Below are 13,646 nucleotides of genomic sequence, written 5' to 3' on the forward strand. Positions count from 1 at the left end.
TGGGAGACATTTCAATAAAACATATATAGTGTTTGTATCAACGTCCTGTTCATAATTATTAGTCATCTTTTATTCTTCCTCTTTCTGGATTACAGTTACGTTATAAAAATGAAAAAAATAAATAAATTCAATTAACAGATCAGCTGATTGTGAGATGCAGAGTCGCGATTGGAAATGATTATTCTCACGTGTTTGAAAAAAATTAATTTTTTAATTTAAGCTGTATTATTAATTACATTACTATATTTTCCAAGCTGGTGCTGAGTAAAGATTTATTTCGACACACGAAAAAGAATTAAATATATAAAATTCTACGCGCGTGCACCCTGATACAGACAAATCTTTTGCAAAGCTAGACGAGCAGCGACTGTATATATATATATATATATATATATATATATATATATATATATATATATATATATAGGATATATATATATATATATATATAGGATATATATATATATACACACCCAGTTATAAACAGTGGATACTATATAAGCTTTGGCGTGTTTGCGCCTTGTCACAATTAATCACTACCCACGTGGTCGCCACCCAAGCGAAGGCTTTTCTAGCGAGGTCTTGCCGACGACACTGCGAAAGCGCGTTTTGTCGTAAACGTCGATGTTCCCCGTCGCAGGATGAAAGGCAGACAGCTCGACCGCACTGGCGAAAACAAAATAGTTTCCTACTGAACGCGGAACGCGCCGACGAAGCATGCCTTCGTGGAACCATTTCCGTTGCTTTCTGTGCGACGATATAAAACCTTTACAGCAACGCAGCTTTCAAATACATGTGTAATTAATAATACAGTTTAAACAAAAATTACTTTTTTCCGAACACAAGAATAATCATTTCCTGTAGTTTTTTTAAAAAGCTTAAATATGATCTGCAATTAAAATTGCAAATAAGTTTTGTGATAAACAAAGCATGTTATTACGATTTTGAGCCTTTAAATGTAATTTGTTACATATATTACAGTTATCCTCTTAACAATATATTTATAGATATGTAATAACTGTTTGAGAGCTTATATTATTTTTATATCCATAGTAAATTATTGATTTCGATAAATATTTTCTTATCGACTTCATCATTTTCCAAACTTGACAAAAATTTTGCCCTCTCATAATTGTCGAAATAAAGTTAACTTTTCCCTAAAGCGACGTTTGTCCTATATCGTGTATATATATATATATCGCGCAGCAGTATATGTGTGTGTATAAATTTCAATACGATTAAAATAAAATATCGTGTACATCTATAATAATATTAGCGCGCGCATTACGATAAATCGTAGGAACACATGCAACGGCACTCAACGTCATAATTATAAAAGCTTTTCCTCTTCCTCTCACGTTTGCCACAATTGCAATTAATAGCAGGACGGACACGCAGGACACGCATACACGAACCGCCGGCACTTCCGGCCGGCGCTAAGTCGCCCTTAATTGCAATTAATGCGCGATCATTTTAATTAGATGGAGACAAGAGAGACGATCCTCTCTCGTCTGAGTCGCGCGAAGGGGCAGCCGGATGAGAAAGAGAAAAGAGAGAGAGAGAGAAACGCCAGGGTAGCCGCGAGTAGAAAATGAACCTTAATTGGGACTCGGAGGGGTGCGATCGCGTTTCGTCGTCGGTAAAGGGTGGGACACGGCTAGGGGAGAAAGAGAGAGAGAGAGAGGAACCACCCGGTTATAAGCCCGAGAAGCCGAAGAACTTGTTGCTGGCGCAGATGCTGAGGGAGGGTCGCAAAACGCGCGGCGGCTTAGGTTCGCGTATTGATCCAACAACACCGACCGATGCGTATACATGCATCGTTGCTGCGCCGGCTATCGCCAGCAACGCGCATCCATATCCGTCTGTCCGTTTGTCGTGTATATATGTATATATATATATGTATACGTGCGTATTACAATGACCAATTACAAGGACAATGTTATTTGTACGTCGCCTAATTGAAAACGATCTAATTTATCGTATCGCAAAGAGCGAACACACAACAGGAATCTCGTTCAACCGAGACAAACACTAGAGCTCGTCTCTAGAGATACTGATTTATATTGTACTCTCTCCTCTCTCGGGGTCTCGGTAAATAAACCCTGTGGTGCCGCCCTCCAGGTATATATATATATATATATATATATACGTATATCCTCGACAGGATGTTTGTTTGCCCGCGAATCAAAAACCGTACGAAGGGAATTTAAATTTGGCTCTATGTTACTTTAACCTTCCGGAATATATGCGCACTTTTTAGAGCTATCGCGAAATGGGGGAGAAGCGCGACGCATTGTGTACGTCTGCTGTATATATCGAAGTATTACCTTCTCGTAGGAAAAACGATGACGAGCGAACCGCGCGCGTACATCAAGAGGAAAATCAATACGCGAGGCGCACGCGAGGAGTATTGTACATTTACGTTACAAAATCGTCGCGCGAGTTTGCTGCGCAAACTGTGATTTAAAGTTTAAACGTCTCTCTCTCTCTCTCTCTCTTTCCCTGCATATGCTCTCCGCTCTGCTTAACTCGCAACTACTTATATACGACGGCGAGAGAGAAGAAAGAGGAGAAAGAGAAGCCAATAATAAACGGTGTTGCAGCTTTACGCCAGAGTTGGCCGCGAGTTAGACTGCGAATCTCGTAAGAGAAAAATAATCACATACGACGCTCCGAGAGATAAAAGTACATATATACGCGATAATACAAAAAAATATTTGAATAAAATATATTAAAAAATACGAAACAATTATTAATAAAATATTTAGTGAAATACATTTTATTTTTCAACATTTCTCTTAGTTTGTCAATAGAATAGAATTAACAGCTGATTACAGGCAAATATATATACATATGCTTCCTCTGTCATTAATAACAAAGTATTTAAAAAAAATATTGAATTTATTTCAAATTTGGTGGAGGTTAACGAAGCAGGGTCAAGATCGAGATATCGCGTGTAATTTGTGTATATAAAATATTTTTATCTTTCGTGGCGAATGCATATATCGCGCTTAACATTTCGGCTCTTCACGACGCGAGCATTCGAGGTGAAGAAACGCGAGAAGCGTCGCACGGACCGTGGCCGTGAAAGTGAAATTCGTGAATGGAACGAGCGGAACAACCCGGGCGGCGAACCGAAGTGAAGGTAAAGGTTGCTCTGCCGATTCGGTCCCGCTTACGCATCGCACGTCCTCTTCTGTACTCGCTATCTGTCTCTCTCTCTCTCTCTCTCTTTACTCGTTCATTGGTCATCGCTTCCTTCGCGCGAAAGTGGATCCCAAAAAATACGTATACATATGCATTCGGTATCAGTCAAATACACGGAAACCTGCCTAATTTTAGCTATATTTCAGCTATATCGAAATAACATGGCTAAACTGTCGTCGTTAAGTTTCTTCCAAGATAGAAAGTATATACGAAAAAATTCACGCGACACACTCGATAAAGAGTATCGGAATTAATTCTCTAGCGAGAGACGCGACGAAAATATCGCTTCGCCGCTAAATTTGCATAAAAATATACCTGACAGGTCGAATCTTATTATGGCGAGAGATGATGACTGTGCGCGAGGTGTCATTTTTTTCCTTCACTCTCAGATTCTATATGGAAATCTTTCGACTGTTACCGAACACGCCGGAATTTTTGCTTTAGAGTCGTCGCGCTTTACGACGTTTATTCTCTCTCTCTCTCTCTCTCACGTGGGCGAATAAAAAATAGGCGAGTCTCTCGAATCGCGGTGCATATAAACGCGTTATGACGAAGAGACTTAAAGGGAGAGAAAGAAAGAGAGAAAAGGAGAGGCCGAGCGGAGGCGGCGTGAAGTTTCTCGCGAACGAACGTTTGCCTGCGGTTCTTCGCGAAGGATGTCGTAATAGTCGATTAGAAAGCTTAAGAACATTAGTTCCATTTTCTCGGCCGCCGCATCGTTAAGTCATAATACACGCGAAAGACGTCGATTACGGTAAGCGGGGAAATTAGGCTGAGACAGACTTTCCGTCGTAATATACGCGAGAAATATATGTGGCTGACCCGTCGTGAACCATCGTGAGAAAGCCACATTTATCTAGGAATTTGCAAACAAAAATTTACGTTATTTCACGCGAGAATTTTTAAGAAACAACGAACACGTGAAAAACATGTAGCATATTATATTTCGAAATTTTACAACATGCGAAAAATCACGTTGAAATATTATTTCGTTGTTGTACATATGTATGCAAAGAGAGAGAAAGTGTAAAAATGGGAAAGAGTTGCAAAAAATAGCTCGAGGCGCATTAAATTGTTTCGTTTCAATGATCAATTACGTGAATTATTAGAAATTTGCCGGACAGGTTGATACTCCGTATCAATTATCCAATATGACGATGAGTAACGATGGGGGATTACGAAAGTAAGGTTTCATGCAACGTCGATGCGTTCGCTTCGCACAACGGGAGTTGCGAAAAAAGGGGAGGCCAAATCGCATCGCGAAGCGGACCGTAAAAGCGACACGCGTGCGCGAAGCAAAGGTATAAATTAGCGAGAGCGAGCGGGGCTAAAACTCGGAACATAAAACGCAGGTTTATACAGGTTGCCGTCGAAAGCTCGCGGCACGTGCTGGCTTAAGCAGACGGCAGTAAAATAATTATTATTATTATGGCAAATTATGGCTGTGCGCACGTCGCGTCGTCGTCGACGACGCCATCGTCGTCGCTTTTCAATCTTCGTTTCTACGTTTGCGGTACATAGTAATTAACGACGCTTATTACTTATTATCGTCGATGTGTTTATAAGCTCCAACGCGGATTCGCGGGACGAGAGGTCAGCTTATGCAAAGATTGCAAAGTGAATCCGCACGAGTTTTAAATATATAAATAGCGCGAGAAAAAAAAAACAGGAATTTAATCGAAAATGTGTAAGGGAAAAATCGATTTGACCCCGTTCGATGTTGTACGGTGATTAACATATTATAGTTTTCATTAATTACTGATTCGTCGTCCGACGAAAATAGAACATGATATATTCACATGTTACTGTGCTACTTTACAAAATTCTGGAAATAAAGAATTCTGACAGATGTTTCATAGTCGTATATATATAAGCTCTTTCCTTAAGGGAGCGGGTGCAATTGCGAAATCATATACGGCCAAACTACCTCTTTTATCCTTTTATTCCTTTTCTTCAACTGAGTTAAACGTATAATCTGTAATCTTTTTTTTTTTTTACTTTTTTTCATGTGTTTGTTTACATTTTGATCGACGCGTTTTCTGCTGAGCAAACTTTTTCTGAACGTTAATTATGATTCGATTAAAGTCGAGCTTGCTTGACAACTTTAATCGTTGATAAACTCTGACTAAAAATAACAATTTCTTTAAATCAAAATGATAACTTATTATTAACTTATAACTTTTTCAATCAAATCACAACTTATTATTTATTTCCGACTTGAAAAACGATAAAATTATAATAATAATTAATCAGTGATTTTCGAGAAAAAGATATATAAAGATCTAAACATTAATTATGATTCGAATAAAATCAGTTCGTCTGACAAAACGTTTAATTGTTAATAACTTTGGGCAAAAATATTTTTTTCTACCAAATTATAATTTTATTTTCTGACTTGAAAACAGATTGGATAATAGTATAATCAATGATTTTCGAGAAAGAAGATATATTTAAAGATCAAAAATATATGTGATAAATATCCAAGAATAACTTATCAACTTAAAAAAAAAAAAATAAACACTATTTTGATATATTTTAATAGCTTTTAAACGCACTCGCTCCCTTAGAACGATTTCGCAGACTTTAGTTTACTTTATACTTATCTGACCGCTCTTGTTTGTTTAGTCTCGTGAGAAAAAATGTATATCGTAAACATGATTAATTGCTAGATAAAGGAATATTCCAATGAAAAAGTATTCATATCTCGCGAGTTGGTGAAGAATTCCGCGCTGAAACAGCCTGTATATATATATAGGGACAGGCTGCAATCGGTATCTTGTCTCTCGTCGGACGAGGGCACACGTGAAGCCGAGAACGACGGCGTAATCGACGGTGCGTAAACCCGGCAGAGAGGAACCGACCGACCGCACGAGAGAACGCGCGGACGTGGACTCTTCTAAAAATAATACCCGCTCGAAAACGAGAAAACGCGAACGCTAGCTCTGGCTGGCTCCGTCGCCGACCAAACATCGCCGAGTAAACGAACGAACGGACGGATGGTGGAAGTCTGCTGTGACCCTTTCGAACTTTGCGGATATAGATTCAGCGACGAATTTATTATGCAAATTACTCCCCTCTCTCTCGGGTCAAAGCACATTGCGACAGCCTGTGCTTCTTTTAACTGCACTTTGTTACACGTTTCCTGCATGCGAAATGAAATCGACGAATATAAATATATATATATGTTCGATCGTGAAGCAACGGGAAGCAGTAAATATTGTTGGGATTTAAAAACGTCGATTTTTACGTCTAAAGTTTTGAGATAAAAAGTATTGTTTTTTTAGGACATTGTATACAATCGAAAATAGGCGAAAAAGGAAGAGATAGAAATAAAAGAGAGAAGTAGGGAAGAGAAAACAGAGAAATCTGTTTATTGTAAAGGAAAAGATGTGAGTAAACGTGTCTGCACGCCATAGGAATGCAAAACACGGGCAAGCTCGACTCGACCGCTATTTTAAATGCAAATACTATGTCGACTGTTTATCTCAATGAGTTCGGTTATCAGTCCGTAAATTTGTATACATAAAAAAATAAGATGAAAACGCGCGCGGCGAAGATAACTCGCTGAGATAACTCACAAAAGAAGAGTGACTTAATCTTTCGCTCTCAATCTTTTCCTCTCGTAATATATCGCATTCATTATAAATTATAAATACGTAAAGCTGATACGCCAGCTAATTAAATAATTAAAATTTTAAATCTTTAATAATTAGATTGATAAGAATGAATAATCTTTCAACTCGCCGAATTTCTCGGTCGAGAGACATTTCTCTCTCTAAAGAATTTTTTTAAGCGTTCTAATTTCTTTCTTATTCTAATATATTCCACATCACAGAAAAGAGTTGACGTGACAGATAACGGATAATGAATAAAAGATGAAAGATCAGCGTCGAAATATCAAACAAAGTTCGCGAATTGTTTACAATAATCTATGTCTCGTGCGATCATAACAAGACATCGTAATAAAGGACACGTGTAACGCAGAATTACGCGGGATCGCAAAAATCACGTCGCTCTTCGTGTCATGTCGCGAACGTGAGAATTAGGCGAAAATTTGTCGCACCGGAAAACGTCACCGAGACGTCCGCGGACGCGCACAATAATGCGGTTATCCGAGAAAAGGGGAGGAAAGGGGAGAAAAGGGGAAAGGGCGGAATGGAGACTTTCTATGTAGACACACGACGGTCGAGAGTTTAGTGTACCACGGCGAAGCACCGTTAGGACACTAAACTTTTATTGCGACCCGTTTTCCCTCGCGCTCACGTACAGCATAGAATCGACATTGCTTTTAGGAACCCGCGAAACTAACAATAATATATCGTTAATCGGTAAAAATCTCGAGAGAAAAGGAAAAGAGCCGATCGCTAAAAACCGATAAAATCAGGCGAAATTTTCTGAACGCGAAAAAAAAACATGAATCGACTCTTTGGGAAGTATATAATATAACTTCAATCATGTAATTATATCTAATAGATATTTAATTATATTATACATATATATATAATGTTATAATACCTAATATAAAAAAAATAAAAAACATAATTATAATTGATTGCCGGGACATTAAAAACCTTCATTGAAAAATATAATTTTGAGAAAATGGTCCGCTCCTTATTTAAACTCATTGTAGAAATCATATAATTCGTGCATCGAAAATGAACAATGGGTGAAATAAAAGTGCAGTCGTATTTGTATACGAATAATTTCGCACATGATTACAAAGACTCGACGGGCTAATATAATCGACAATAAACGGACACGAGCATCTCATTGTCGGACTAAAAAAAAAAAAAAAGCCAATCATTCGATGACTATCGAAAAGGGAGAAAGGAAACGTCTGATGTAAGAAAAAGCGTTCTGTGTACCTCGTCATTGATTACCCTCGCTGTAGGAAATACCAGCGTTGGAAATTCCTGGCATATTTGCGTTTCGGATAAAGCACACCCGTGTCGACAATATTACCCCGTACATAATGGATAATAGTATAGTTTCGAGTCGCGCCTCATAATTACACAGCAACAACAAACGTGAGAAATCCGAGGATGATCGTGCGACGCGCGCGTTACAAAAGTCCGCTTTGTTTATAAATAGCGCGATTCGCGCGATTCATATTAATATCGGGAAGAGGAAGAGGGACCTTAGCGCGCGCGTTCGTATTGTATTGCAAAAGCACGTTACTGTTTATAGTTAGCGACGCGTTAATCAGCGGGCGGCTGAAAACAGTGGGCGACGCGCTCGATATAAGCGCGCGATGCACCAAAATAATCAGTCGTTCGGCCGATGGAAGGGTCCAAGGAGAGGAGACGGCGAAGAGGAACAGAGAGACGGACAGAAGGAGAGAGATGGCAGATAGCAGGCATCTACGAACCTATAAACACACGACGGCGCGGCGCGCACAGAGAGGTCGAAAGAGAGAGATGGAGAAGGAGAGAGAGATCGAATGCGGACGGACGAATGGATGGATGGCCAGCAGCAGACACGGTCGTCGCTCGCGTAACCGCGGTACAACGACCCCCGCGTGAATTCTCTTTCCTCTCTCTCTCTCTCTCTCTCTCTATATGTACTCTCTACTCTCGTCACCGAGCGTTAATTACGAATCGCTCTCGTCTCCTCGCTTCGCGATCGGAAATCGAATGGAACGAGCTCGATCTCGAATTCTTGAAAGCGAGTCTCGACGATGACGACGATGCACTTAATAGCGAGAGAGTAACGCGAGAAGACTCGCGATACGCGATACGAGAAACAAAGTGATTCGAGCGCGTCATTATTTGTTGTTGTAGCGATATTAAATTTCACCAAGTACATATATACTCTCGAATTGTTCAAGCGGAGAAGTCGTCCAGACGCGACACTCGTCGAAGTTAATTCTATCGATATATTTTCGACTCGCGAAATCTCTCTCTCTCTCTGTTTCTCCCGCCTCTCTTCTTTCCACGGTGTGTCTCGCTCGCTCACCTGTCAGAGCTCTCGGAGCTGTCGTATCGATCCGCGCACCGCTTCTTGCCGCAGGGTCCTACGAGGGTGTCCTCGGCCATCCTAACCTGTCCCTTGAACGGGCTTCCCTGATGCCTGGTGGCGACTTGATTGTTGTCCTTGTTCGCAGCCGCGGCGGCGTCCTCGGCGATCGCTCTCGTCTCTTCCTTGTCCGCCATCGGTTTCGTCTCCCTCGTCGTCGTCGTCGAGACGACGGCGACGCTCGCTCCTCTCCTCCTCCCGTCGTCGCGATCCTCGCGGTCGTTCACTTCCGGCGCACCACCGTCCGCGTTCGAGTCGGCGTCCTCGACACCGACGCGCGTCGTCGCGTTATTATTATTATTATTACTATTATTACTATTATTATTATTATTATTGCCACCGGTCATGATTCCCGCGACACCACCAGCACCACTTTTCCTACTACTAATACTACTGCTACTGCCACCACTATCACCGTCGCAGTCACTATCGACGCCGCCGCTGCCTCCGTAAAAATCGTCGTCCTCGTCGTCGTCGACGTCGTCCTCGGACACGACACTACGAACTATCTCCTCGATCTCGACATCGTCGTCTCGATGATGGTGGTACGGATCGACCCTGCCGTCGTCGCCGCCGCCGCCGCTACCACTGCCGTCGACGCCGACGCCACCACCGCTGCCGCTCTCCTCCTCGTCGTCGCTCGCGGCTGTCCCAGTCGCGTCGACGCACGACGACGAATCACCACCACCACCACCACTACCACCACCACCACCACTGTTGTGATTGTTACTAATGCGATCGCTGTCGCTGTCGCGATGATGATTAAAGTGGTTACGATGATAATGATGAGACGGCGGTGGTGCTCGGTGGAAAGTAGAATGACGCGGTGAGTGATGCTGATGCTGACGATGATGGGTACGAGGCGGACGGTCGTCGCTCGACGCCTCCTGACCCGGAGCAGCCGTGACGATCGGCGTGGTGGCGTCCGCGCGTTTGTGCCGCTCCCTCGTCACGCGAGAATCACCGTCCCCCAGTTCGCTCGCCGCTGTCGCGGTCGCGTCCTCCGCCGCGGACGGACCGTCGTCTGCCATCTTGTAAACGAACGCGCGCACTACTACTGTGTACTCTACTGTCGTAAGATCGTGTCGTGTCCGGCCGTTATGGCACGCACGAGCCGCGCCACCGCTAAGAGCCAATGTCGCGCTGCACCACGCGCTGGCTGGTTACCTACGCTCCGCCAGCACACTACCACTCTCGGCCTCGGCTCGGCTCGGCTCGACTCGGCGAGCGCGAGCCCCTTCTATTTCCCACTCTCCGCGTTCGACGACCCGTACCGCCACCTCTCGCCGACGAACTGGCACTGCTACGCAGCGGGGCCGGCCGCCGCGCCGCGGCGCTGCCTCCCCACTCCTCGACGCCGGAGACGGCCGAGCGCGCCCGAAGGCGGCCGAGCGCGGCACGCCAGGAGTAAAGGTGTTCTCACATCAGACGCGCAAATAATGGGGTGATCACATTAATAATCGATTATTTACCGTGTAGTTGCTCCGCCGATACCCGATGCTACCGGGCCTCCTTTCTTCCTCTCTCTTTTTTACGTTCCTTCTTGTTCCTCTATGTAAAAATAAGACAAGTAAATATATATTATCTAGGTTACAAAATAATGCAGACAAAAGTTTTGAGTATTTTTAATTCAGATTGAAGAAAGAATAATAAATAATTAAGTATCCATAAAATAAATAATAGAAATTATTTACCATATAGTTGGTTGCTCCGTCGTTGCCCGATGCCACTCCGGGTCTCATCCTCGTATAGAAGACGCACTTGCACTCGCGTTATACTTTCTTCGTTCGCGACGTGCGGCGACGCTCGGGTTTTAATTATCACATTTTCAACGCGTTTCGGTAAAACGCGAGAATCGCGAGAGCATATTCGCGCGCGAATTAAACCGATGCTCCGTTCTCGCGTCGCCGCTTTTTTCAAGACCACTTATCGGAGGGCCTCATCGACGCACTCGGGAGTCGCCGATATTCCAGAATGGAACTACACTTCACACTTAACTATTTTATATTCCACAGAGAGTATTTGACGACGAAGAAATCGCGCAGATTATTTCACTGATTATTCCGCGTCGAGCGCGTATCGTATTTCAACGTCGAAGATCGTCGAAACTTTGGATAGATAAAGATCTCGAATCGGCAATTCCGAGAACGCCCGGACGCTTGCGCTCGACGCGATTCCGAGAATCCGGCCGGCTAGACAAAACAAAGAGCATTTCCCGAGCACTGTATACACTCGCGATCGTCGATAATACACGGTGAATCTAATACGTACTTTTCGTTCTTAACTAATATTTCCGACTAGACTCTGACTTTTTGCGAGACATTGGTAGAGACGAGCAACTGGACTGATAATAAACAAGATATAATAGCAACATGGCGGCGCGACTATACTTGCAGCCAAGCAGCGAATTTTGCGAGAATTACGAGTTCATTCGTCGCGTACCGATATTTCGACACGATGATGCGGAAGTAAGACCGGAAACGCGCAATCTCTCGTTCACATCACGAGCGACAACACCGAAAAACCCGGCGATTTTCGCGTGGAAAGCGCACCCGGTAATTCGCTACGTCTAGTAGACTCGCGCGAAATCGGCCAACTTTAGGGGGCTCGAGCCGGGTGAGAGCCGTGACGTCACGCGACTTTTCGAAAGAATGTGAGAGAAGGCGAGAGAACGCGATTCGCGGCCGACGAGATCAATCTCGCTCGTACGATCGCGATCACGATGTCGGGACACGCGACGCGATCGGAATTTATACAATAATTAACGGCGTGAAGATACGAATTAATACTTACACTCTCGTATTTTCGCGGACCGACGACAAACGCGACCGTTGATTGTGACCAACAATACGAAAGTGACCCAGAGGGCAGCAGCAATCTAGATTGTGTTCGGAAATGCATTCGATTAGAGCGAAGCGCTGCTCGACCAATCAGGACGGAGATCCTCGGTCTCCGATTGGTGGACAAATTCCGGTCGACCAATCAGGACCACGAGATTCGCGGTCTGCGATTAGTCGATCAAGTCTTGGTCGACCAATCAGGACGAAGAAATCCTCGGTCTCTAATTGGTCGATTCAATTCTGCAACAACTCAAGAACCGCCGAAAGTTTCGGAAGTCGGATCGCGAGAATTACCGGGAGCTTGCGACGTGACAGTTTTCCGAGTTTTTCGACGTCGTCGCTCATAATCTAAGCGGGAGATCGCGCGTTTCCGGCCTTATTTTCTAATCATCGTGTCCGAAATATCGGTACGCGACGAATTAACTCGTAATTTTTACAAAAACCGCCGGTCACGCACACACACAACTACGACACGGTCGCACCGCCATATTGCCATTATTATTTCTCAATATTCAGTGAAATGTAGAATAGTGAAGCGAATGGTATAGTGGTCAATTCGAGAATATCGGCGACTCCTGAGTGCGTCGCGAAGGAAGTCGTCATCGTCGTTCGATAAGTGGTCTTGAAAAACAACGGCTACGCGAAAACGGAGCATCGATTTTATTCGAATGCAAATAAGCTCTCCCAAAACGCGTCGAAAATGTGATAATTAATTAAAATCCGGGCGTCGCCGCGTTTCGCGAACGAAAAAAAATAACGCGAGTGCAAGTGCGTCTTCTACGAGGAGGAGATCCAGGGTGGCATCGGACAACTATATGGTAAATCATTTATTTTGTTAATATTATTTATTATTTTTTATTTTACTTTAAAATAAATATACTCGAAATTGCAAAGTACATTTTTGTGCATATTTTTTAATAGATTGTATTATATACATATAATATTTGTTTTATGTTTACACAGGAGAACAAGAAGAGAGGAAAAGGGAAGAAGAGAAGAGAGAAGAAGGATAGCATCGAGCAACGGCGGAGCAACTATAAGGTAAATATTTTTTATTATTTATTTTATTATTATACTATTATTTATTTATTTTTTTATTTAGGCTTTATTTAATATCAATTATTTTAAATTTCACTGTTTAATTTCCATGTATTTATATTTTACAGATTACAACTCCGCTGCTGCGCATCGTATCGGTGAGTCTCATCAATTTTTACTGAAATTTTTGGTAATAACTTTGTGAATATCTTTCCCGATCTTACTGAATCAAAAATTAAAATTCGCCCCCTATGGAGAAAGGGGCGAAGGCCACTGTAATTTTTTTCTAGTTAAAAGCGACAATTATTAATTTATGATTCGTGTTTTATACACAAAAATACATAATATTCTAAAGTTCCAGCAAAATCACAAAGCTCTCCTTCAGTATTTCCAAAAATTAATTTCGATTCATGTTGTTAAGAATTATAATTTCCCTCTTTCATCAATTCAAGAACTAATAATAAGAACAATATTCACCCAGTTCGTGATATGACCAAAAAACGTAAAAGATTTTATGCTTATATTCTAATAAAGGAGAAAACAATG

The 13,646-nt window shown here is 42.5% G+C and overlaps 1 protein-coding gene and 1 long non-coding RNA gene across 2 annotated transcripts in view; one reads left to right on the forward strand and one right to left on the reverse strand.

Moving 5' to 3' along the window:
- Positions 1–10,525, reverse strand: part of jing (AE binding protein 2 jing) — a 118,110-nt gene extending 107,585 nt beyond the window's left edge. Inside the window, 1 exon segment of the mRNA XM_085482568.1 lies at positions 9,163–10,525. Coding sequence (XP_085338694.1) covers positions 9,163–10,253 — 1,091 coding nt within the window. The 5' untranslated portion in view covers positions 10,254–10,525.
- A 1,069-nt stretch (positions 10,526–11,594) lies between these two features.
- The window catches only part of LOC114940505 (uncharacterized), a 32,088-nt gene continuing 30,036 nt past the window's right edge, over positions 11,595–13,646 (forward strand). The window contains exons 1-3 of the long non-coding RNA XR_003821466.2: positions 11,595–12,880; positions 13,026–13,103; positions 13,229–13,258. This is a non-coding gene — a long non-coding RNA (uncharacterized LOC114940505). The remainder of the gene's footprint in view (positions 12,881–13,025; positions 13,104–13,228; positions 13,259–13,646) is intronic.

Source organism: Nylanderia fulva, unplaced genomic scaffold, assembly GCF_048542155.1.
Source record: "Nylanderia fulva isolate GAGA-0341 unplaced genomic scaffold, ASM4854215v1 Scaffold21, whole genome shotgun sequence".
Classification (NCBI taxonomy): domain Eukaryota; kingdom Metazoa; phylum Arthropoda; class Insecta; order Hymenoptera; family Formicidae; genus Nylanderia; species Nylanderia fulva.